We start from the raw sequence: 27,176 nt of genomic DNA on the forward strand, positions 1-27,176 counted from the left end.
ATTAATATATTGCACAAGCAAGATCTAGATGCTTGTGCGCAATTAACAAAAGAAATACAAGTAATGACTCAAGAGCATGTTCCAACAAAGGAAACCTTGATATCTATGTGAAAATTCTTTCTTGTACATCTTTATTTTCTTCTTCTTTCAGCACTTAGTGCTCATGAGTTCTGTAACCTCAATGGTCAACCATCCATATAATAGTTAAATGTCATAGCGCTATTGTTCTCATGTTTTACATCGTCACATTTGCACATGCACCAAGTCCTATGTATTTTTTTCACGAAGCTTGTCAACGCTGAGGTCGTTAATGTTGTGGATGGAAGTTGTCAATGTCTGCCAGTTACCATAGTAACAGTCAGAGGCCAGTGCTTATTGGCCAATCAAACCAAGGACAAGATGCCAGCCAATGACATAGTTGTCAGATCTGACTGCTATATCTTGTATTACCCTGATAAATCTGTACATACGCTTGCAATTTTTGTGTTACAATCAAGTATAAATAGTGACTTTATCTCGTTATATTACACCCTAGACCATAAAAATTATCTGTATTGCCAAAAAAGCAGGGGCGTCTTCTAACTATAAAAATTAAGCTAGGCATCCCCCCAATATCAAGCTAAGACTAACCGGAACAGCCCATGTTTGATGCTGCTGAAGATATTATCTGATTGTCTTCAAGGCCATGGCATCCGTAACCTTCCTCCGTACACACACTACCAACATGACGTTGTATGCTGGTTGGACTGTCCCGTGATGAAACCGTTGCTAGGTGTGTTTCCATGGTAACCCTGATTGGCATTGGACGTCTGAGGGGCAAGGGAATCCTTGGTGGTTTTGTTGAGATCTGTTTCAAAGAGAAAAGGCATATCTTCTTTGGGTTCGTCTAATCACTTCAGCCTTCAATTGTTTTTTTTTCTAATAAAAAAAAATAGCATTAGTCATAATCCCTCCAAATCATCATTCCAATGTCATCCCAATGTATTAAGTGCTTTATAAAAGCAGAATATTATTTTTATTATCATCATTATTCAAACAGACAGACAAAACAAATATGATTATAACACATCGTCCAAAATTGTTTTATATTTTCACATTTATATACATGTACTGCCCATGTATATGGGATGTCACATACAAGTTTGATTTATGGAACTGACATCAGTGAGCAATGTCCTATAGTTCACGCTCCCTTCCTCAAATGTTGATACATATATGAACATTTTGAAATAGATAATCAAATGAAACGAAATCACATGAATTCAGATCTGTTACCTGAGATAGCTAGTAACATTTTCCTCCTGGCTCCGAAAGTGGTGATACCCAATTCCTTGAGGTCTCTGTCAGTCAATGTTAGGAACGTTGATAGATCAATCTACATGGAGACAGACATAGCAATTTATGAATCTATCATTAATTATTTAAACAGAAATGCGGATAAGGTGAGATCCTAGAGGGGTGTGATAGAGAATGGAGTAAGACTGCGCTAAAGATTTGTGTGATAGAGGTGAAAGTAGCGTTCTTGTGGTGCGTAAAAGCGGGCTTCAGAAACCCTGGGGAAAGGGAAAATGTCTTCTTCAATCAGAGGTGGAAGTAGTAGTAGTAAAAATGATGATGGTGGTGGTGGTAATTAATGGTGGTGATGATGATGGTGATGGTAATGGTGATGATGATAATGATGACAATAGGTATTTACTGATGATGATGCTGCTGCTTCTGCTACTGATGATGATGGTGATTATGGCATTGTTGATGATGATGATCATGAAAATGATTTAGCTGATGATGATTATAACGGTGATAACATAGTGATAAAGACAATACTATCATGATGATCACAATGATATGAAGATGACTTGTTTCCAGTGGCGTACCTAGGATTTTCCGCAGGGGAGGGGGGGGGGCAAAACCATGCGCCCAAAAATTTGACAAGCCAAAAAAAAAGGTCTCCTTAGAGGGCGATAAAGGTCTTCAAGCTCGTCAGGGTGGGCAAAAAAGGTATTTCAAGCTCGTCGGGGGGGGGGGGGGGCAGGGATACGTCCTTAGCATTGGTTGTGGCTCGTCGGGGGGGGGGGCAGACTAAGCCCCCCCCCTGTAGGTACGCTAGTGCTTGTTTACCTCTTGTTGCTGAAAGACGTCTGTATATTTCCCCAGACCAAGATTCATGAAGATATCCCCAAGGTCGGGTCTGTATGAGAGGGATGCATTGAGGTCCTTCGCCGTCCACAACCCCTTGCTTGACTTGGGCAATGTTGTGCTCTCAATGTAGTTACTGCAACTTATGTCGCTGAAAGTAGTAGCTGCAGAAAAAAAAGAGAAATTCTCCAAAATGGATTTCGGTGAATTGGGTACTTGAAGGTCAAGTCGACCCCACAAAAATGTTGATTTGGATAAATCGAGAAAAATCAAACGAGCAAAATGCTGAAAATTTCATCAAAATCGGATGTAAAATAAGAAAGTTAGGACATTTTAAAGTTTTGCTTATTTTTCACAAAACAGTGACATTCAAAACTCAGTGACATGCAAGTGAGACAGTCGATGATGTCCCTCACTCAATATTTTTTTTTTTTAAATTACAATATAACTTGACTGAATCATATAGTATTAAACAATGCTCATTCCACATGTTCAGGGAGGAATTAATCATTGTTTCACTTGACAATGAAGAGAAAAATAGGATATTCCCTACTTTATATGATAAAATTATACAAAATAAATAGTGAGTGGGTGACGTCATCAGTCTACTAGCTCATTTGCATACCCACCAGGATGTGCATATGACTGTTTTGTGAAATTAAGCAAAACTTTAAAATGTCATAACTTTCTTACTTTACATCCGATTTTGAAGAAATGTTCAGTGTTATGCTTGTTGGATTTTTCTCTTTTTATGCAAATCTACTTTTTGTTGGGGTGGACTTGTCCTTTAAAATAAGGATACAATGTCTGATTCTAAATATCAGAGAGTGGGCAGCTCCGTAACCACCATTTTCATGCCCTTATCCCAGTTTTTCACAATTTTCCTTCACTTTATGAAATACTCATGATTATTTAATAGCTCACACCTTATCACGTGAAGTCCATGGCAGAGACAAATCTTTTCAGGAGGTCCCACACATTGGGGTTGGATGCACATACTTCATGGAAATGCCAGACAGTTGTTGGCAGATACATGAACAGAATATTGCGTACGTTAAGCAGTCTATGAGAAGTAAATGAACATATTAGTCATGAATACTTTGGTATGTTAGGGGTTTGTTTACATCAGTTACAGTTTTCCATTAGAAGTAATAATAATAGGCATTGATACAGCACCATCTATCTAGACATAATTTAATCTGAGGCGCAGTGTTATTTTTATGGTCTGAGTGGGACCACATCATCTATCAGTCACTCAGTGCACATGCATCTCATCACATTCTTAACAGGTAAAATATGAGGGGTACGAGCTATAGCATTTACACCAGAAAATCGTTTAGTCTCCCGATTCTTACTTTTCTTCTTCTTGACATAGCCAGGTGTGGTATCAAAGCCACCGTTAGAAACCTCGCTGGGAGGAGGGTCATCGTTCAACCTACCAGGAGGCCATGAGCTGGTGGTCGACGAGGTGGTCGATGAGGAGGGATCCTCTCCCTGTTCACCCTGCTCCTGGTTGGGTGTCTGTTCCAAAATAAAGAAATTACATTGAATTGTTATAACTTTTTTCCATACAATATCAATTATTATAATAGTCAGTTCTTGTATAGCACATAACACATTATGAATAACGTCTCTATGTGCTTCCAAAGGACTTGGATATTATTACCCTGGCTGTAGCTCAAGCAGCTTTTACGTGCTTGGCATTTCAAGGAATAAATTCCTGCCAGGTACCCATTCACCTCACCTGGGTTGAGTGCAGCACAATGTGGATTAATTTCTTGCTGAAGGAAACTACGCCATGGCTGGGATTTGAACCCACGACCCTCTGTTTCAAAGTCTGGAGACTAATCCACTGGGCCACAACGCTCAACATTATACACAGGCTTACACCAAATTATAAAATAACAGAGCAATTGCATGAAATCATATTTCAGAGCAATAGTTCTAGTGGTACTTATTTCCTTCAACGAAAGAAATATATCCCTAAATGTGAAGAATAAAAGTTATTACTGGAATGGAATTATGTAGTAGCAATTATGATTATATTGCACTATAAAAGAAGGCTCACACATGTCAGATCGGGAATTCCCTCAAATGTCTATTTCTGACTCTCTATATAAAGCAGATACAAGAAATTATATGTCTATTTTTTCTAGTTCATATGGAAATAATAACATTCTCAAATTATCAGAACTTGTGTAGTTCATGAAATGCTATGGGGTCAGACATATGAAAAAGATTAATAAACTTTATGGAATTGCAAAGATACGACTCCACAACTAGTACCCCTTCTCCCATTGCAGTCAAATCAATCCTGCCTGGTAACCGTTCACATCACCTGGGTCGAGCGTGGCAAATACAGATAAATGTCCTGCCAGAAGCCATGTCGGAATTCTGACCTCATAAGTTTCAGGTAGTGGGTTGGAATCTACGTGGAAGACCTGGGTCTAGTGCAGCAAATGCAAATTAATGACTTGCAAAAGAGCCTATTGGGATTCTTACCTCGTAGGTTGTCGGTAGTGGATTAGAATCCATCTGGAAGAGCGAGAAACCGTTGGTCTTCCGTGCCTCCCTGATGGCCGACTCTGGCATGGACTTGGAGAATCCCAGACCACTCCAAAGATCAGTAGGGACACGAACCTCAGGAGCCATTGGTTTCTTCTTCATTGCTGTTACAGCATCAAGGAATAAAAGAACAATGAGAAGTTCATCCCACCGCTGCCACCATGCCATGGGTTAATAAGGCACAACTTAATGTAAAAGAAGTAAATAAACTAAGCAACTTTGAGGTTACATGTAACTGTCTTTAATAACCATGGCCAAGAGACCAAGACTAGATGGTACGCTTACAATTTGCGCTTGCAACATTGAATCGTCATTATACTACACAAACAACATACTGGCATAGATTCTGTGCAAGTCAACTGGTATATGTTGAATAATTGCCCAATTCAAAACATAATTTCAGACCAGAATATGTGTTAATAACATCTTCTAAGTCAATTTCACCTATCAAAGTCTAACAGATTTTTGTGGTTTCAAGAGAAGCGACTTAGGCAGAGTATTCTGACTTTAATCAGTGACGGAGATCCAAGGGAGGGGGAAGGGGGCACTCACCAAAACATACAAAATTATGGGAAACTGCACCTTGGAAGTGGTGGTGACATATTCACCTTTTTTTTTAGTTTGTCAATTTCTTTCTTTAAAAAAAAGGTGCCCCCACCTCGTATATCCATAGGCCAACACTATGGATAAACAAAAGGAATGTTTGTAAATATGATACATCATCATTGATGCTTTAATGCTTTGAACAGGCTCTATTTCTCTTGCTTTTATGTTTATTCAAGCAAGATAATCTTCTTGATTTGGTAGACATAAAAGCATTAATTTGGTACAGGTTAGTTTGTCCCTTCATCAACATTGAGGAAGAAAAATTTAAAGACACTAGGATTACTTGTAGGATGATGAAAAACATAGGACCTGAAATTGGTGAATAATGGAACAAGATGACCCCAAGTTAAATACAGTCAAACCTGTTCTTGTGACCAACTCCAAACAAAGACCATTAGATTGATTTCGTTTGATTTCCCAAATTTGACAGGAACCTGTTCATAAAGACCACTTTCTGGTCTCCAATGGGTGGTTCTTTATGCATGAAGAAAGGTTCATACCTTTAGTTGCCAGGAACTTCTTCTTGTCATAGTCCTCTCCATATGGAGTAGATTGATCCTTTGAGTCGGCTCCCTCTTGGTTCTCCTGCTGCTCCTGCTCAAGCTTTCTCTCCCGTCTCCTCTCCCTCCTCTCACAGCCTGGAGCACGCTTATCGGAGCTATCAGAATCGCATCCTGATTCAGAGGATCTCGTGCCATATCCACTAGAAGTGTAAAATTTCACAGTAGTTGAATAGAAGATATTCTTTAATTGAATTAACTGGATCGATCACAAAAGTCAAAGACCACTTGAGAGTTGGGTGAATAATTATATTACAACTTGTTTGAAAATGTCTCATTTAATAATCATATAACATGGTTATGACTGGGCAAGCACTGACCATAGAGAGTCAATCGAACGTCATAGGCCACTATTGCAGATATATGAACTGTCATCACATCAGGGTTCCGTTCTATCTCTTATTTCTGATGCCCACTAAGGCTACAAATCTATTTTTATGGTGGCCTGAAGTAGATTAAACCTAAACAAATCAGATGGTATCAGATACTTATTGATTGAAGAGGCCAATACTAAAAAAGCAACTTAAATATATCAACTTGTTAACTCTTAATGTGCCATTCACTTTAATCAGCGAATGCCATGCATTTTTCAAAGAGTCTATACTCCTGAAACAATAATGTTGAACCTCTTGATCATAAGCGGAACTGGAATCACACATGCATGCAATGCACTCCTCAAAATACAATAGGCATAACAATAGCTGTATGACCATTGCACGAAATTATGTTCGTGGCACTTCAGTGGATGCAAAGATATGTGTTCACGGCATGTTAAGGGTTAAGAGACTCTTGATCATCCACATAAATAGAATAAATGTAAGATTGGACACCAATTGCCTGCTGCTGAAATACTCACTTGAGGGTGACACTACCATTGCTGTTAGAGAAGAGAGAGACTGATGATTCGTCTGGAGTGAGTGACCTTCGATGGCCACCCAACATGCCTGAAAGGTCATGGCTGCTATTGTTTGGTGAAAAACTTGTGTTCTGTATGGTGGTGAGCAAAGACAAAATAAAAAAAAAATTGGTAATGCACTCTATACAGTGGTGCTAAAAAAGTTAGTGAACCCCACCCAGAAAATGAACATATTTAAAGGGAAAGTTCACCCTGAAGAAAACTTTGTTGTAAAAATAGCAGAAAAAATAATAAAAAATATTGGTGAAGGTTTGAGGAAAATCCGTTAAAGAGTAAGAAAGTTATTAGAGTTCAAAATTTTGGATTTGTGACGTCATAAACGAGCAGCTGCCCCATGTGTTATGTAATATGAAATGTATGAATTTCAAATTTTGTATGGTTCCTGATGACTTAATTTTGTTTTCTTTTTATGATCTGGTGTGAAATGATTTGTCTATTGATATACAAAAGTTACAGTGAAAACCATTTTCAATTTTCTGAGAAAATGACATTTCATTGATTTTTTACCATTCGCTATGTAGGAATGCTGCTCGCATATGACGTCACAAATCAAATAATTGAAATTCTAATAACTTTTTAATTATTTGATGAATTTTTCTCAAACCTTCGGCAATATTTTTTATTATTTTTTCTGCTATTTTTACAATAAACTTTTTGTCATGGTGAACTTCCCCTTTAAAAGTGTTCAAGTTCTACCATCTTTTAGATATTTAATTGTGAAGTCAGGTGATAAATATATGATAAGAGATTTGCCTCAGCACTGTATCTCTGGACCCTGTCTTGCAAGTTGCTCCAATCAACCACAACTATGGACGGCCAGCAACGTCAAGATCTAAACATGCGTGTTTGTTCAAAATGTTTCTTAGATATGATGTTTATTTACACATTCATTGTTTTCTTGACAAGTCAGTGTACTCCTCTTCGTTTACAAAGGACATTGAGAATATTTCCTGTAGAAAAAAATTACGTCAGTGATGGATTTCTACATAGTTGAGGTTGATCGGATCAATCGAAACTCTTTGTAAAACGCCACCCTGGACTTACTAACCTGTAGTTTCATACTGCTACTCGGTGAGCAGTTGTTGTTCTGTGACAGCACTAAGTCTACAAAGCTTGTCGGACTCCTAGGCATGCTCTGACCGCTGCTGCTTCCGCTGTGGTCAAGGGTCCTGTCCGAGGACTGACCCAGCTGACCCAGTGGGGGCGTTACCGTGGTGATGAGGTCTATGGAGCCAGGGTCTCTTGGGGTCGGTGGCTGGCTGCTACTTTGGTTAGATGGGCACTTTGTATCTGGACGGAGATTTGAAAGTAAAAGCCATGGAAGTCTGAGATGTTCTACAATATTATCAGTTTGGCCTGCTGAAATATTAGTCACTGGGTGATATGGCACTTTCAGGAGCATCAAAAGGCATAACACGCAGCATGATTACTTGTAATGTTAACCTCCAATCACAGGGCAATTACAATTTCATTGTTGAAAACTGAATTAACATGGTAATACTCATTGGATATGGGATGGTTTTGCTATATCAAATGTTTTGCATTGACTCCAGCCAAAATGTCTGCGGGCTCAATCTCCAATGGTTTAACAGCCTTGGAGATCCAGAGGAAGAAACAGAAGGGAAGATTTAGTATCTGTTTGCATCAGAATATTGTTACTCTTTTCGAACATCCTCCAGGGAGAAGGAGGACATAATAACCAAATAGGAAATAAGTATTTGCAATAGAAATCTGCCCAGAATCACATTATGCCATCTTTGAAGATTCTAGCCAGTGAAAATGAACAAGCATTACAGGAAATCATTTTCTAGATCGTCAGAGGGAGTGGAGAATGTGCATACATTCTTTGCAGGAGAGTCATATCCATTTCTGTAATGCATCTTCTGTGATCATCAATGATGTAGGCACTACATACAAAAGTTAATTTTTTATTTTTTTTATTTATTCATTTTCCAACACATGGGCTGGATAGCCCTCTTCAGCCTATAACGGCTGTTCTTCTGAGGGGTCCATAAAGTCAATAATTTATGCACATAACTTAAATAAATGGAACAACCTGGACTTAAAACATCAATATTATACCTGAATTTGGCAATGGTGTCATTTGCATGCTTTTCAGCTGCATCATCAAGTCCTTCATGTGGTTGTTATTATTGCACATACTAGTAAATTGGTTTCTAGCAGTGATATCATTCAGTTCCAGCTGAGCTAGCTGTGATGTCACAGTCATTGGATCCCGCTTGGCGAACCCAGGAGGCGGCGGCGGCGTGTGAGGCGTTGTCGTGTATGCAGGCGCTTCTGAGAATAGGGGCTGGTCTGCAGATGAAGCAGCAGCAGCGGCGCTACTGGCCATGTTCAGGTTGTTGAAGAAGTCCTGGGGGAGAGGTGGTGGTGGAATGCTGGTGTTGATAGTCATCTGGAGAGGAGGTTGCTGCTGGTCACGCGCCGCTTGGTTGAGGGCACCTTGCATCTGTTGCATAGTGGCCTGAAGAGTCTGTTGAGGTAGTAATCCAGGTGTAGGGAACACTGGTGTCTGCTGGCTTGTTGATGGTGGCTGCATCACTGCAGCAGAACTCATTGGTAATGATTGTTGAATATTGGTGGCAGCGGTGGGATTTCCTACTATGCTTGGCTGTACAGAAGCTGCACTTGGATTCCCTTGAGGCAGACCAGGCTGCAGAACTGTCTGATTGGCAGAGCCTAAGCCTTGGGGGACTTGAACCCCTGTGGGGCTAGTAGGCAGGGCAGTCTGTAATGTTGGCATACCCATCGTTGGGTTGGACGGTGCTACGGCTTGAACACCAGAGGCAACAGGCAATGTCGCTTGCATGGGGGTGACATTAGGGATGGTGTGCACAGCAGTTGGAATGGTGACAGCGGTGGGATTTGAAGGTGACATTGATGGGTTGGTGACTACAGGATTGGATGCAGCATTGGCAGTGAAGCTGATGGATCCTCTAGGTGACGTCAGCAAGAGAGGATTAACCGGCTGTTGTACAAGAACAGGAGTCATCGTTGCATTCGTCAAACCTGGAAGAAAGGACACAATCCATGAATATTTTGCACAGAAATAGGGATTCAAGTTCCATGATAATTTTAAGACATACTGACGTCTATCCTGATCTCTATGAATACACAGTCATATATCAAAGGTACATGACAAATTCTCAAATCACTGAAGCATCACTGAAGTTGCTAAAAAAAGATATTCAGTAATGAATTGCAATCCAGTTTGCACACTATTTTGGAAAAAAGTGACATCAAGCACACTTTCAGCAAACTTTTTCATTTGTAAAGAATAATCTAAAAACCCTCAGAAAATGTTACTACAAATGTTAGTAAACCTGTCTATCACAACTGCAAAAAATTCGCATTGGATCCCTTCACTAGTGGCATGCCAAAATAAAGAGCTGGCTTCAAACCTGATGCGAGACTAGTGGGTATATTCTGCAGCGTCCACTGTGTCTGTGGTGTGGTGGAAGTATTGGTGAGATGCAGTGCATTGCGGTTATTAAGGTTAGCTAATCCGTTAAGGGTGGGAAGGACGGTGGTAGTGAGACCCGGTATGGATCCTTGATGGTGCCCAAGGAGACCTGGAGGGGTGTAGGAGGGGTGCAACACATCAATCACAGCAAACATGTATACATTGGAACCATAGTGGCAGGCACAGATCCAAGAGGGGGGAATAAGTGCCCCTCCCTTTTGTGGACCCGTTGCTTGTCAAACAAATTCACTTGAAAATGTCGTCATGAGTAATGACAAACTTGTTTTGTCTTAATGCAAAGTCCTTCGAATTCCTGGATGATCTACCGCACAAAAGTGTACAGAGAACACATGAGCTGGTGTTATCTCATTTGAACCATTCTTTTATGAAAGTGCCTGGCTGGTGCCAAACAATTCACCAAATGCAGAATACTGCATCAGTGAAAAGTGTTTAAAAATATAATTTGAAGTGAAATGAGAAGAGAGTATGATTATGAATTCTTTGATAAATGTGCAAAGAATGACTATTGATTACTGAATGGTGAAAATAATGCCTATAATTTCTATTCAAGTATGGAATACAACTCTTGTTTAGTCTGAACTTCAAAGGAAGTTTTGAAAATATGAGAATACCATCAATTATGTTTCACTTCAGCCTTGTCAAGAGTAGCAAGATACGATATTAAGGCTCTTTTCTCAGTATTTCTCAATGGCCACATGAAAATTCACACTACAAATTCTACACTAGCACACAGACAATAAAGTTATTTGAGTCAGTAGGGACTTAAAGAACAGGGCAGAACGAAAAAATGTGCAAAAAGTAACACCACAAGCAATTTCTTATGCATAATTACAGGCTTGCATAAATGATTTTATTAAAAGATGTTGTACACGATAAGATAATGAGGTAGAGATATATTTTTAAAGATGCATACAGATTTTTTTAAAATCCAAATGGTGGTAGGAATCCTCCAATGCTGCTATATGCAAATCGTAGTAAAAAAAAATAAATAAAAGGTGCAAATAATCAGATTATAACATACACCCCCATGATAAAAGTGGAAGTGTCCTTACCAACTGTGCCCACATTATAGCCATGCACAGGCAGGCATGTTCCATTCATGCCGAGGGAAGGATTGGCATTGACGGCACAACTTTCACACTCCTGACCAAGGAGCATCTGCCTTGCTCTGTACATGTTGGGAGCATTTCTTTCAATGCTTTTCACAATGACAGACTGCAAAAAAAAAGTTCAGAAAAAAAACAAGTCATTAAATAGGTTGTAAAGAAAATGGTATTTGTTCTGATTTTATAATGAATATACAGAATTTCTAATGAGGTTCTATGAGGTATGGGATAGAGGGCGCCCTGCATGCTCACGTTTGAGAGACATCGGGAATACTTGAATGCACATAGAGCGGGTTTGTCAGGATCACGTTATAAAATAGGGCAAGAGAAGCAGTCTTGCACAATTTTCCTGGAACTTGTAACTTCCTAACTAAAAGTTAGACCCATGTATCAACAAATAAATTATAAGTGAAAAGGAAAAGCAATTTAACAAGCCACAATAGTAATACATTTGCCCATTGAAAACAACATTAGTTTTATCAAAAAAGATTTCAGTGCTTTATAGCTTTGACATAAAGAGTATATAACAAGAGTTGAAAAAGGCTGTAAATCTGTTGGATCACTTGCAACTTAAGTATTTTACCACAGACCTACAACTGATTTCAATCATAAGATTGATTTAATGTGCTTTGTTACAAGTCATTGAATGCATTATAATGAAAGGACTCTGAAAGACTGATCACGAATATTGCATTTTCTTGTGTGTGGTATAATAACATGATATGAAATCAAAATCATTAAAATATAATCTTCAGTACTTATAATTTATGAAAAGCAATAACAAATATTGCAAATATGGATTGGTTAATATTTCTGTATGTAGGCCCCACCACATAACAATTAAAGGAATTGCCTTTTTAATTCAATTAAAAAACAATGTTAATCTTAGGCTGAGGGCCAAAGACTCTTTTGGAAAACTGTCTTGAAACAAGATGGATGCTTTACTAAAAAAAATTATCAAGCAGATTCAGTCACATATTTTCATCTTTTTGGGCATAAAACGGAATACAACTATAAACAGGAAGAGTTTCTCGACCAGGTGGGTGTTTCATAAAGCTGTTCGTAAGTTAAGAGCGACTTTAAGAACGACTGGTGATCCCTTCTTGCGGTAAGTGGTATAATGAATTTGCGATGGTTTAGCGCGTAAGAAAGGATCACCAGTCGTTCTTAAAGTCGCTCTTAAGAACAGCTTTATGAAACGGCCTACAGATATAAAATTTGAATGACAATGGTCACATGGGGTAGGCCCTCTGCTGTATCGGTTACTAAGAATGTTGTTCAAAGGAGTGTGTTTACACAAGGCAAGACGTCTATTCAAACAGTCTCAACATTCCATACACTGGTCAGGCATGTTTACACTTGGTGAAAGGAATGTATTATGTCCGGATTTCAAGCTAAAACACCATAGGGTTTGTCCACCGATTGTTGATTCTTGACAAAACAATTTTCGTACAGAAAATCCAAGGATGGGATTTTTACTCACATTAAGCATGGATGTCAAAGGGCCTAATATATACGATGGAGGGACTGCATCTTTTTATGTAAAATTTATATGAAAACCTTAAAAAATTGAATGTTTTCATAATTTTCATATTCTTGAAGGGAAAAGTGTAGAAAAACTCAAGTATTTGAGTAAGAACAATGCAGCTTTCACAAAAAAGAATAATGTAGTTATTTATTATTAACTAAGTTCCAATGTCAATAATATTCACTTTACATTCAATCGTGGATTTATTTGAAATATGTATCAAGCATTTCTAAGGCACACAGATAAATTTATGAAATAAGACTTTTCCTAGTGAATGATAGTTTTAGATGCCTATATCCTGGGTGCATTTATTGAAATATCATGCCAGCGATCTCCACCGACATATTTGCTCTAAGCCAATTGGATGCGAAGATTTCAGTAGCTTTTCACAGTTGTCACTGAAAACTGCTTCATGAAATGCTAACTAATAATTCAATACTTAAAGTCAGGGTTCCCAGCTTTTCAAGAAAACAAAACTCCCTGATGAAGTTTAAAGAATTCCCTGATCAATATTTAAACCCATTCCCAGTTTCACACGTTTTCTAAGTTGTTGCGACGAATTACATGTATTTTCGGTATAAAAACAATAATGTAAAACTAACTAGTACCACCATAACCAGACATTCAATGGATGTTGTTTGGATATGCAACAAAATATAACAGAGTCTAACTGACTACCGTGCTTTCGACTTTTGGGCTGATAAAAATTCCCTGATTTTCTTACTCATTTGAGGCATTTTTCCCTGACTTGAGGTATTTTGTATCAAATTTTCAGATTTTTCCATGTCTGGAAAAAAGTAAAATAATTTTCCCTGATTTTCCTGATGGGCTGGAAAACCCTTAGAGAGAAACAGCTGTATCTGCTTGAAGCAGGACATTGGGGACAATGCCATAAAATCTACATGTGACCCCATCTGCATGGGACCTTCGTAAGATGCGTTATCACTGTTCTTAAATTTCATAAAGTGGGCAACAGAGAAACAGCTGTATTTGCATGGAGCAGGATATTGGGGACGATTCCATACAATCTACGTCCGACCCATCTGTAAGGGACCTTCGTAAGATGCGTCATCTCTGTTCTTAAATTTCATATATGATCGGTTGTAATGTTCTTAAATTATAATCGCTCGAGCAGTCTACGAAGCAGACTGAAAATGGAGGTCGGCTCTACAAATAGGTTGCTTATTTCATAGAATTGCCCAGCAGTGAATTTGAAGGTTGACTTACTTTGTTTGGTTGTTTTGGTTTAGGTTTGATACTGATGAAGATGTCCAATTGTTCCATTAGTTGAGCCAGTTTGGTGGTATGAACATCCACTTCTTCTCTCATGTCAAACATCAACACCAGAGGAAGACATCCCTGTAGTCATGGCAACAGATGGTATCATTTTTTATTTAGGAATGATGAATATAAATAGCTGAATACTTAATATTATTTGAATACAAAATTAATAGCATTAAGTAAATGACATTATCAGTTTACTTAATTCTATTAATTTTGCAAGCACTTTTCTGTTCACTGTATCAGGGGGGCGTTTCATCAACATTTTTGTCTGACAAGTTGTCAGATCTGACAACTTTCCCTGATTCTGATTGGCTGACAGGTACTGTTACTATGGTAATTGTCGGATAAAACAAGACTTGTCGGATAAAATCCTTTCATGAAACGCTCCCCAGGAGTCATGACAACATTTTCAAAGTTTTTCTAGCAAATAACATGACAATAAATAAATGAATAGAATTGAATTTTACATTTATTATTATCGTGAGAATATCAAAATTGTTTGAGATGAAGAAACAAATGAAGAAAAGCACAATACCATCCCCTCTCTTGCGCTTCCCTCCTCGCACTCAAATACAATTTCAGTAGCTTACAACGGTGGTTTTTACAAGTACCATCAACTAAATGACAATGTCTTGTTAGAATATTTTGGATTTTAAAGATGATTTTCAAGAGAAACAGACACACTCACCATCAACAGATGCCTCGCAACGATCACCGAGTCAATGCTTCCGGAGACAAAGACTGAGCTTTTCTTCTGAGAGCTGTTTGGATCAGGAAAATGGATGCTGGCCCCCGTACACTGCGTGATCTGCTTGATGTTCAATCCTCCTCGTCCCATCATGAATTGATGATGCTGTGGGGATATCTCGATCTGCGTGCTTACCGGTAACGTGCCCTGACAAAAGAGATGTTATCATAATTTCTATTATTATTGTCATTATTATCATTATCATTATCATTATCATTATCATTATCATTATTATTATTATTATAAGCTGTTTGGCGTCAGCTGTGCCTGGGAGACAAAAAGCGAACTGAATCACTTTGACCCGCAGGTCTCTCCTCCCGGTATAACTGAATGGGGGGGACCACTACACCGGGGTTTCCCCCTACTCTTATACGAATAGTACAGTGGGTTCTTAACATGCAAAGGTGGTGACTCTCCTCTACACGGGGCCTCCATTTAACGTCCCATCCGAGGGATGGAATGTTCTCCGCTGTAACATAGTCTGCATAGGAGAGTCCTTTACCCACAGCACACTGGCTTCCGTCATCAAATTTAAAATGAATCAAAGTTTATGAACATGACAATTGCACTAGGTCAGTCCTTGCGTTAGAAAACCTTTTTGAAATAAAAAATGTGGAACAAAACATACTTTGTAAAGGTGTGTATGCTTAGATATGAGTGTGAGATTAGATTGGGCCACTTTTCCTTACAGTGAAATACTAATGTGGAACAAAAAATACTCTGTAAAGGCATGTATGTTTTAATAGATATGGGTGTGAGATTAGATTGGGCCACTTTTCCTTACAGTGACAAGACTGGGAATAAAACTTTTTATTTGCTTCTGGGAAATTCAGTAAAGTGTGTATGTCCTACACCATATACGTGGGTAACTTACTGAAATGATCTGTCTCGGTTTTCTAGTTCATGTAATTATAACAGCTTGACAAGTAGGTGAAGTGGAGTGAAAATTGAGAAAAATGGGCATTGTGCATTACAGAACAATTGATTATCTTTAACCCTTTGCATGCTGATGTTGCAATCTTGCACATTCGTAAAAGTAAAGTCAACAATCGTAATAATTAGTTTTCTCCCCTACCTTCAAATCAGATATTAAAGCTAATAAAAAGCAATAGTTCTTAGATAATATCTATATCATAATAATTTCATTTGATTTTATTTATTTCTGCATTCACATCAATATCAGAATTACAAAATACATATATACAATATTTACAAAGGTAATACATGATTATGACAAAATAATAATAGTCGCATAGTATAAATATTGTAAATAAATAATAATAAGTATCAATGGTGCAATATGGAAATGTTGAATTAAAGAAAACTAGATGGAAACAATGGTCATTATTATCCCCCAAAAATTAATTTAGCATGCAAAGAGTTAATACGGAAGTGCCACATCACCAATACTAAAACTCACCCCTGCTGTTCCAGTCAAATGTTCCATCAACCTGCTTATCCCTTCTTTCATCCCTCTGGCATTGTTGACGGCACCCCTCACCGTCACCGTAGTGGAATAGCCCCGGCCCCTCTGCTTCATGTTGACGGCCACCTTGTAGGTCTGTACTATTTCTTGCACGATGGGGGAGTTCATGGAGGGGGCCACCCCCATGGAAATTGGCAGCTCAAATATTAGCACTAGTGGTAGTAATTCCTAAAAAAAAGAGATATCTTAAATTGTAATGTAATACATATTACATAAGCAAGCTGCAAATGTCATAGCTGAGGTAACTCTTTACTTATTTGAAATTTAAGGCTTTGACATTTCAGAGTTGGTGATGCACATGCCTTTCCTAAAATTATCTATAAATGAAAGTAAATCCTAGTAAGTTGAAGTCATGCAGTTCTCTTTAAATATTCTATGAAACAATTTCATATCTTATGAAGATGACACATATTTCAATGTTAGCAATCGTCCTGCTGCTTTTTCAATGCCAAATATATGGATGGAAATGGCAATAGGTACCATTTTAAAACACTTAGGTACAGGCAAGAAAATATATATTTTTTTAAAGATAAACATGCATTTTGTAAGTTGACTTTTCTGGCTTTCCATAGTTGCGATCGATTAGCTCAATCGCAACTCTTTGTAAGACAGGGCCCAGTTCTCAACACCAAACTCACAAACTTCCCAAACTTATGTACATTATTTTATAGACCTACCCTGATTTTAGCCCGTGCCTGTTCCACACCAGCAATCTGTCCCGCTATCGAGACCTGGTTACTCTTCTCTTGCTGACTCCCTCTATTGGAGTCCGGGAAATGGATGTGGCACTTGGTGTCGTCCATCACCTTCTTGATTATAGCGCCCCCTTTGCCGATGACGTGAGAGTGCTCCGTGTACGACACATCCATCTTCAGCGTCACACGGTTACTCTGTGAAAAGGATGGTTGGGAAGATAACAGACAGGAAACTAGTTTTTAGATACTTTAAAGACGTAATACATGACACAACAAAGTTCAAAGTATGATGCCAATTTTTTTAAATCATTAGTTAAATTTGAAATATTCAGGTCAAATCAGCATATATTGATTAATACTTAATAGGGAATATTGATGATTCACAAATATTAGATTACTATAAATAGAATATTTTGTTAAAATGTCAAATTCAAATTCTGACTAATACTATCAGACCTGCCAACCTCTGGGAATGAAAACGTGTATTCTGTGATAAAAAAAGCGTATTTTTCCCAAAAAAGTGTATTTCATAATAAAATGTGTACTGCTCTTGCAGATGAAAAAACAAAACATTTAAACATGTGTATATCTCACCCTGGTTTTAACAAAATGATTGGAAAAAAAACAAGTTACCTGAAATCACATAACCATATTTGTGTAAGTTTTATGAAATAGAGACATATAGAGATGATTTTTCTCAATAAATTACGATTTTGTTAGAAAATAAAATATATATTTTTCTTTTTTACAAAAACATATTTTCTAAAGAAAAACCTACTGCTGTATTTTGGTTGCAAAAACATACTAAAGTTTGCAGGTCTGCAATATGCATTACATTATTCGTTCATAAATCCCTACATAACTTCATGAACAACTGTATGTCCCCCCCCCCACCCTTCCTGATTTACATTTATTTCCTCTTACCTTCGTGTCTAAGACTGACATGATTTTTTCTTTGGCAGCTGCTACGTGAAATAATTTCCCCGCCACCTTTATGTGAGGGTCTGAAAATAAAACACAAAAAGAAATACACTTGGATTAAAGTCGAGTGATAATTAATCAGAATAAAACAATCGGGTTTTTGAACATTGAAAATTTAATACTTTGTGTCAAGTTGAGCAGATCATTCAGCATCAGCATGTGTCAGAACTTTCAAAATTCATGCTTCATTCAACTCACTGCAATATAAATATATATACAGTTTACATGTATAGTATTTTCTTGAAAATGTATCTACATATCATTTTATCATTTTTAATATCAAACACAAAAATTATTTTTTATAGTGTTCTCACCATTAAGTCAGGTGAATGATAAAAGAAGTTTGATTCCTTTTTCCAATCATAAAAACCATAAAATATATTTTTAAAGGAAACATGAATTAATCAGAATAAAATATCTTTCAAGTTTCAATATTATGATAATTGATATTGGAGTTAAAGTGGAAGTTCAAAACAATGTTAACACTATAATTCCCTATTATCATATTCAAGAAGTAATGCACGCCATGTTTATTTTCTTATAGGGAGGTGTCTTGTTATTGGGCACTATACAGGGGTATAAGTAAGGCATGATTGCCATCAATATAAACCTCCAGCAGTAATGATAAAGTTAACACAGATCACGGCCAATTATCATGACAATTAATCTATTTCCTGCTATCAAGCTTGGCATGTCAGCTCCGGTGATCTTGCCTGCCTGATTTTAAACATTCAATTCATCTCAACATACAATAGACCTCCGTCACAGCACACAATGCATTTTCTGTGACATCTTCAGTAAATCTGCCACCAAGGACATTCACAGATACTCAATAATTACACCCAGCCTGGCTCCTAGGATCATGTCTTGTACAATCACGTATTGTCCAGCGGTGAACTAATAAAGTGATTTGAAGAGAGTTGATCAAACACTTTGGTTTGCCTCGATTTCTCGAAGTGGGTTGCTTCCCCTGTTGAAGTGAGTTTTGGGACTACGGGCCTGACCCTGGGGGGGGGTGTGTTTGAACATGATGTGAATGTTTTGTTTTCCGCAAGGCCTACAAAAGCAAACTATCCCCATGACCATAACCCCCCCCCTCTTCGAACATCCCCATTTAGCTGTAAGGATGTCCTATACTGTCATAACATTGGTAAAGACTTACAGTGGTTTGACCATAAGGGGGGATATGGATACCCAGATTTGGATCAAATAGGGGGGGGGGGGTATGCAACTGACATCACCTGACCTTATCGTCATTTTCAGGGGTTATTATACTTATTTGAAAGTACCCACTGATACCCTAGGTATTAACTGAGAAAAGGGTCATTTAAATGGATGAAAATATCTACACAAATTCAAAGTTATATCCCAATACCTTTCCTGAAACAATAACTTTGAGCTTTGAGCACAAGAAGTTGAAAAGTGGAGTGGCAAGTACCCAAGCCCCCCCCCCCCGGCAGCGCCTCCTATTTCTTTTCGAAATTGATTTTTAGATTTTTAATTTTATAAAGAATTCCCCAAAATAAAGTCAAGATGCCTAAGTTAATAGATGTAAGTGGTTTAGTGTTGATATGAATAAAATATAGAGAAAAAATACAAAGGTTTAATGTATATTCGCTCTTAAATTAAGGTAAGAAAAGATCTCTTTTTATTTGAAGGGTATCTCTTGTCACAACATTTTAAAAAGTTATTGCCTTTTAACGCAATCAACTCTTTGAGATTGGTCTGAAAACTAAATCAACCCGGGGGGGGGGGGGTAGGCAATCAAATGTGTGACCAATTATTTCCAAACACCCCCCTAAACAAGTTTTTCTCTGTGTGCAAAATAACCCCTAAACAAGTTTTTCGCGAGCTTCATTTACACATTTTGGCCCCTTAACAAGTTTTGTACAATTGGGAAAAACCTGAACACTTTTCAGAAACGAGGAGGAAAAAGCTTCTAAAGGGAAAAAAACATACCCTAAACACGTTTGGCTAGTCTTAAAAAACAAACATACCCTAATTGACCAGTCTTTTAAAACAACCCTCTTTTTTGTAAATCTGTGTTTTTGATACCCGAAAAGTGTGGTTTGCATCCAAAACTGAAAAAAAACACCCCTTTAAACACATTTTTGGGTCACGTATGAGTATAGCAATATATTTGACTGCCCCCCCCCCCCCCGGGAAATCAACACATGTATCATTATTGTAAACAAGGAAATAGTTTCCAATCTGTATTTCTAATAACTTCTTCTCCCTCTCATTTAATCTTGGAATTAGCTTACTTGGTCAGAATGAGCAAGACTGGATAAGCTTCTTAGATCTTCAACATCTCTATATAAGGCAAGGATTATTAATTCCATAAAGGTCTATCCTACAAGCGTGTGCCTTTCATCTCATAATCTGCTTGTTTTTTGTGTGTTTGCAGATAATTTAGTTACCCTCATGGAATGTCAGGTATTTCCTTTGTTGCTAATGGTCTACATATAAATATAAATTGATGTAAATTACATTGTTCGTACAATTTGTTGATTAAAAAAATTAAGAAATATTACTTATGTTTGTTTATATTCCACATACTGAGATTGTTCTTGTCTGATCAATGTAAACATCATGAAATGAATTGAAGTTTTACCCGTATAACCAAGGTGATATTCTGCATTTTGTTACCCTATAATTTTGTGACTCTAATCTACTGAGTCACAATGGATATGTGCGAATGAAAGATTGGTGTAGTATCTTATCCATACAATGAGCACTAACAAGTGGGAATTGCCCATTATAAAGTAAACAGAGGCCTGAATCCAGTAAAATCAAACTTCAGTTTTGCTTGACTTTGCCATTTCAGGTTCAGATCAATTTTTGTTTGGAAATACACTCATTAAAGAGAAATTCCAGTAGTAGTTGCAGTTAACACTGATGTCATGAGAAAGTCTGTAAAACAAGGCTTAATTGTCAGTATTTCATCAAGGATCTAGATCTGGTACAGTTACATTAACTGGACTTTGTGAAATCTTGAAATCTACGCTGAAAAATGTTCACACCGAAGATCCCCAACACAGATAAGCGCACGTGGGACAATGTATAATTATTGCTTAGGGCGTCGGGCCCGACGCTCTACCCGAATCCCATGCTTATTTGCTGATTACTCAGCAATTACACGATTTCTTCCAGAATCCTTTGGCACATGCGTTTTATTTATACAAACAGACACTTTGGTGGTCATTTCATTGGATTTTGATATCGTTACCAAAACTAGCATTTACCTTTAAGCAAAGGATGACTTAAGGGCCCCATTGCATAAAAGTTACTATTATGGTAACTTCCATGGAATCCTTGATTTTGATTGGCTGATTAGCTCTGTTACCATTGGATGGAAACTACCATTAATAATATACTAATAATGAATGTTTATAAGTGCAATGGACAGAATACTTCATGAGGTGAAAGATGAAATGAAATGCGGGTGCTGCGCCTGCAGCTGCAGTCTCGGTGTGCATGTGCAATGGACAAAATCATATGGATCCAAAATTGCACGGTTGATGACGTCATTGCAAAATGGGCTGAATGAACGATATCAAACAACCAATCAAATCACAAGGATCTATCTAGGTGTCATATAATAACTTTTATGCAACCGGTCCTGGTTTCATTGGATGAGACAAACTATACTGCTTTTTTAACGTTGAAAATAAAGGACAAGGCTAATGTAATTCTTTCCAGTTGTGATTACCAGGAATTACAATGATAATGAATAAAAGACAAACCGTGGTTTTTATCACTGCATATCACCAAATACAAATGACTAAATAACAAAAAAGACACTTTCTTAACAGTCAAGTCAACACCAGAAAAATGTTTATTTGAATAAATAGAGAAAAATCAAACAAGCACAATATTGAAATTTTCATCAAAATCGAATAAAATATGTAAGAAAGTTAAGACATTTTTAAATTTCGCTTATTTTTCACAAAACAGTTATATGTACAACTAAGTGATATGCAAATGAGAGAGTCGATGATGTCCCTCACTCACTATTTCTTTTGTTTTTTATTATTTGAATTATACAATATTTCACTTTTTACATATTTGGCAATAATGACCAAATTTACTAAACCATAATGTTAAGAAAATAGTAATTCACATGTTCAGGGAGGAATAAATCTTTTCTTCATATGACAATGAGGAAGAAATTGAAATATTTCATATTTTCATATAATGAAATACAAAAGAAATAGTGAGTCAGTCCCCTCATTTGCATACCGACTAAGATGTGCACATAACGGTTTTGTGAAATTACGTGAAAATTTAAAATGTCATAATTTTCTTATTTTACATCCGATTTTGATGAAATTTTCATCACTACATGTATGCTAGTATGATTTTTTCTCTATTTAATCAAGTCAGCATTTTCCTGGGTGGACTTGACCTTTAAAGTAAAAACAAATCTCCCACAAATCCACATCTTCTTTCCTTTCCATTTCACTTCATGATCATAATGACCAGGAAATAAAGGGATGAAAAATAGGTTTCTTTGCACCTGTTTTTCCGGTTCCCTTTTTTTTTAAATATGGGCTCAACCCTGCCAATAAGATGTCGAAGTAATCAGCCTTACGCTTTAAGTAAAGTCCTTTAGGATAATACAAATTGAATCTTCAGACATATTAACAAACTAATGAAGTCTCTTCCTTGTATGCTCTTTTGTCTATGGAATGTCTTGCTGTCAGTTTTTCCTCTTCCTAAGATAAGTTCTTTCAAATATACCCCCTAAATAAGAAGCGGCAAGGAAATAAAAACCATGGTTATTTCCCCCCTTTTTTTAAGACAATAAAATGATAGTTTCATCACACACAATATTGGGGATACTTTAGATCCCGGCTCACATAAACTGTTTCAAAAATGTTGCCATTTTCTCATCTTCATATGAACATTATGGTTTTTATCATTGCCTATCACCAAATACAAATGACTAAATAAAAAAAAACAACACTTTCTTAAAGATAAAATGAATCTATGAATGTATTACACCCTGCCAATGGCACAATGATTATATTGTTATAGTCCTGTGCCATGGACCTAAGTTGAATGTATAACTTCTTTTGATTAATAAAGATGAAACATATATTTCAAATTAAACGATCAAGCACCAAAATAACATGATGCAACAACTACTAAGTTTTTTCCCCCATTCACATCATATAGTCAGAATTATTTCAAATTGCATTTTGAATAGATTAACTTGAACTTGAAAGATTAGATGTGAGTTTTCTACTACCCTGGAGATAAACAAGCTTTATAATAAAATCAGCTAATACAGGGCCTAGCAATGTTCTACCTAAAGTTCATGAACATGTTTTCATCTACAGAAGATACGGGAGCCTTGTTATACTTTACGTGTTGAAAATAGAATCTCTGAACCTGTTCTCATTATGCTTTTTAAAACTAGTTTACTGGAAACTAACCAGTTTGGAAGATTGCTTTGCTAGCGTTCCCCATTTGATCACCCGAAAGTAGTTTTCAAAATCACTTCACGTAAAGTGATCTTGTTGCTATGGGAACACTCTCAGTGGGGTGACACTCTTCGCGCGAAATTCAAAACCGCATCGTAGGCATTCTACATACGGTGTGCAAAGATCACTTCCCCAAAACAGTTGTGTCCTCACTTATGCTAAAACCAGTTTAACGAGGCAAAGCGATCTTGAAAACTACATTGGGAGGTGGCTTTATGAACCGGTTTGGAAGATCGCTTCCAAGATCGTTTTGACCGTTCTCATTACACATGAAAGTTTCTACTAGTTTCTACTAAACTAGTTTTAAGAAGGTAGTGAGAACAGTGTCTCTAAGGGTGTGTTTATGCTTCCATTGCGAGGACAGAATCAGCGATTTCAAACGTCGATTCAAAACGCCGATCGTAAACGTGGTTCTGGGAGTGCTGTTTATGCTTAACTTTTCAGAGCAAATCATGATCTCCAGCTGGCTTCGCATCGTAAAGCGAGGTCAAATTGGGCGCGTCTTTTTTCGAAAGTTTTTTTCCCATTGTTGTTATTACGTAGAGATAACATGGAGCAATACGACTGTATTTGCCCGCGGATTTTCATCTCACCGGAAGCAGGTACCAAATGACGTCATTTAAACACGTTTACGATCGCGGTTGTGTTTATGCTTCCCCAGAAAGCCTGATTCTGGTCAAACGACGTTCACAAACGCACCTTTTTGTGAGTTTACGAACGGCGTTTTGAAACAGCGTTTATATGAAAGTAAGCATGGACGCAACCGTGTTTTGCACTAATCACGTTTGGAAACGCTGATTCTGGCCTGAAAAAATGGAAGCATAAACACGGCCTAACTCCAATCTTGGCTTTGTATAGGGACCACCCACTTCCAGTACACAATGGATTAAATAAACATTTAAAAAACACAGAAGAAAGTTTGCAGAATAGGTTTAAGACTTCCACAACAAATAAAAATAAATTAAAATCAGCATATATAGCCACGTGGAAAAAGAGTCTCCTCATTCTATCATAGAACCCATGTCTTTGCCGTTTTGCATGACAAAGAACCAATGTCGCTCTAATCCTAGATATGGGAATGACTCAAGATATTATCAGGATTCATTCGGCCAAGAAACCACAAGAGTGCTTTATCAATCCAACATTACAGATCTTGCACAAAAAGCACAAGCAGACACTGAGGTCCAAGCAGACATTTAATACAACTGAATGAAAATGGATACAGTAAAAGAACTAAGGCCCTATTCAACATTCGGCGACTCGGGCACCATTTTTTTCTTCCATTTATGGAAAGCCACATAACTGGTGGTGACAATGTTGTTTTTCCATATATCCAACATTACCACCAGTCCACCACTTGGGACACCCTGGTACATGGGATAATTTAAAAAGTATTTGTGAGACTTCTTTTCTATTTGAAAGCTAACAATTTTCTTATAACATTCGGAAGGGAAAGAAAAGGAAAGGCTAAATGCAGGCATGTATAATAGGGAAATTGAAAGTGGTCTGTTATTGAGGGCTGTACTCCTCAACATAGTCAAATCTTCATGACAAAAAAATGGGTAAATTTTTCTGCACCACGCACTCTTAGAATTAAAAAAAACTAAAAAAAGGCAAAAGTCATGAAAAGGGTATCTGAGTCAGAAGAAAAAAAGGAGATCCCTTGCATAATGCTCTGAAAATTCAATTTCTGAAGATTCAAATTCAATTCAAGGTAGGTAATAAAAAGGGAATCCTACTTGGTTCTTTCGAGAAAGACAGTTTTTACAATGTCCCGCGACCTTTTATTTCCTTTTCATTTCTATTATTAAAGCAGCATGTTTAATATATTTACTTCAAAAATATTTCAAAAATTCAGAAATATCTTATTTGAACTACATAGACTAATTCATTTTCCATCAGTTTATAATTATTTCAATATAATGGCCTATAAAAATCAACTGGGCCAGGGCCATGGCTGAAAATGCTGTATTATATATTTTGATGTCTTTCCTTTCTTTCCAGCAATGCTTATAATCACACAAGTTCATAATCATTAACAATTGAAAGTTCAATGAATCCAGCATTATCCTTAATCTTCTATTACTGCTACACTATATCTTATGGCAATTCAATGATGTAGGCTACATTCAATTTGTGGTTTAGTAGTATAAATTCCATTGAAATATTCCAGGGAAAACACACAGCTTATGTGGTTCACAAGTAATAAATAGGAAACATTATTTTTCATGAAACCTGCAATATTTTGGATAGAAAAAGAAATACAGCTGATGTAAATATAGCAATCAGTATCAGTTACACTTACCATAACAAAAGGAGTTCATCAAAACTTGAGGTAGTGATTAAGTTCCAAAAGTAAACTTTCCCAGTTAGTCAACACCAGATAATAACACCAGACAATAATCCAAAGTGATCTCCTTTTTCTACTTGTTTAACAGTCCATGGTTTATGCAACTCTTCTAAAACCTAATGTAGAATTCCTATTTAGATCCTATACCACCATAAACAAATATTATGTATCTGTTGGTGCCATCACTGCGATCATCACTGAAGACACACTATTTGGGAGACACTTCGCAAGGCTAGGGTGGGCTGTCCCCTCCAACCTAGTTTCCTGGCTCAGGACTCAAGCTGTGAAGTGACCACAAAACATTTTTCCCCTCGTCTCCTTATATCTCTGAAGGAAAACACGATACGCTGTCAGAACGTGAAGCCAACAAGTGCCTCTGACGAACCCCCCTCCACCTCCGCACAGTTCAGGGAAATACAACCTCCTTCCAACAAAATGATATCAATAATACGTGCAGGGCTTCCGTGCAGGGCTAACGAAGAAGAGTTGCTTCATGCAGAGGTTGGTCTTCTCTGAAAGTTCTATCTCGTTCTAGTCTTATAATGAACAAACTATGAAAGGGAGTCAGACAGTTGAACTACTCTCAATGCTATTCCAGTGTCTTCCTGCTAGCTGAGAGGAAACGCAAACATCACAGGCTCGATGCCTTGTATGCATGTGAACTGACAAGATCGACTTTTTGCAATCACTGCCTTCCCAACCTCTTTCTCTTCCTCTCTCTCTCTTGCTTCACCAAGCTTTTCTTCTTTACACTTCTTGTCCTTTCATACCAAATGTTAAGCTTCTGCTTTAAGTCTCTGCCAACAAAAACCCACACAATACCCCTCTGTCGTGCCACTATACCCCGGTGCTCCACCACGAAAAGCGATTGGATGCATCGGTGATCACGAAGAGAGACCCTTCTCTTCCTCCCTCTCCCTCTTTCACTTTCTCTCTTTCTCTCTCCCTCACTCCTCTTCTTGGTAAGGGCTTGTATTTGCACAGAAAGTCCATCAGTGGATAAAGGTGATGGTGAAAAAGACATTGGAAATGCTTCCCCCTTATTGGTAATCCACTTCACGCAGTGAAAAGCTGTACACTGAAGATATTTGGTCACTTAACCCATCTAGTCCCAAACTCATCCATTCTTACAAAATTAAGTAATGAACCCCCATTGCCTATGAGGTGAAGAGTTAAAATGACAGTCACCAATAAAGGTAGTGACCCTTCGTTTCATTTACT

The 27,176-nt window shown here is 37.5% G+C and overlaps 1 protein-coding gene across 2 annotated transcripts; it reads right to left on the minus strand.

The window, feature by feature from the left end:
* Positions 1-26,687, minus strand: LOC121431668 (protein bicaudal C homolog 1-B-like). Of its 2 annotated transcripts, XM_041629314.1 has the most exons (17): positions 25,911-26,684; positions 18,060-18,139; positions 17,118-17,330; positions 16,375-16,608; positions 14,895-15,101; positions 14,150-14,281; positions 11,341-11,503; positions 10,206-10,376; positions 8,866-9,813; positions 7,832-8,073; positions 6,724-6,854; positions 5,808-6,010; positions 4,639-4,805; positions 3,492-3,657; positions 2,119-2,300; positions 1,276-1,375; positions 1-847 (listed from the first exon to the last, which is right to left on the minus strand). In XM_041629314.1, the coding sequence occupies exons 1-17, from the start codon at positions 25,927-25,929 to the stop codon at positions 717-719; spliced, it is 3,489 nt and encodes a 1,162-aa protein (XP_041485248.1). In that variant the 5' UTR covers positions 25,930-26,684; the 3' UTR covers positions 1-716. The 2 variants fall into 2 exon arrangements, with proteins under 2 accessions (XP_041485248.1, XP_041485249.1); XM_041629315.1 differs by lacking the exon at positions 10,206-10,376 and having other exon boundaries at positions 25,911-26,687.
* Between the last annotated feature and the right edge of the window lie 489 nt (positions 26,688-27,176).

Source organism: Lytechinus variegatus, chromosome 18 (genome assembly GCF_018143015.1).
Source record: "Lytechinus variegatus isolate NC3 chromosome 18, Lvar_3.0, whole genome shotgun sequence".
In the NCBI taxonomy this organism is placed as follows: domain Eukaryota; kingdom Metazoa; phylum Echinodermata; class Echinoidea; order Temnopleuroida; family Toxopneustidae; genus Lytechinus; species Lytechinus variegatus.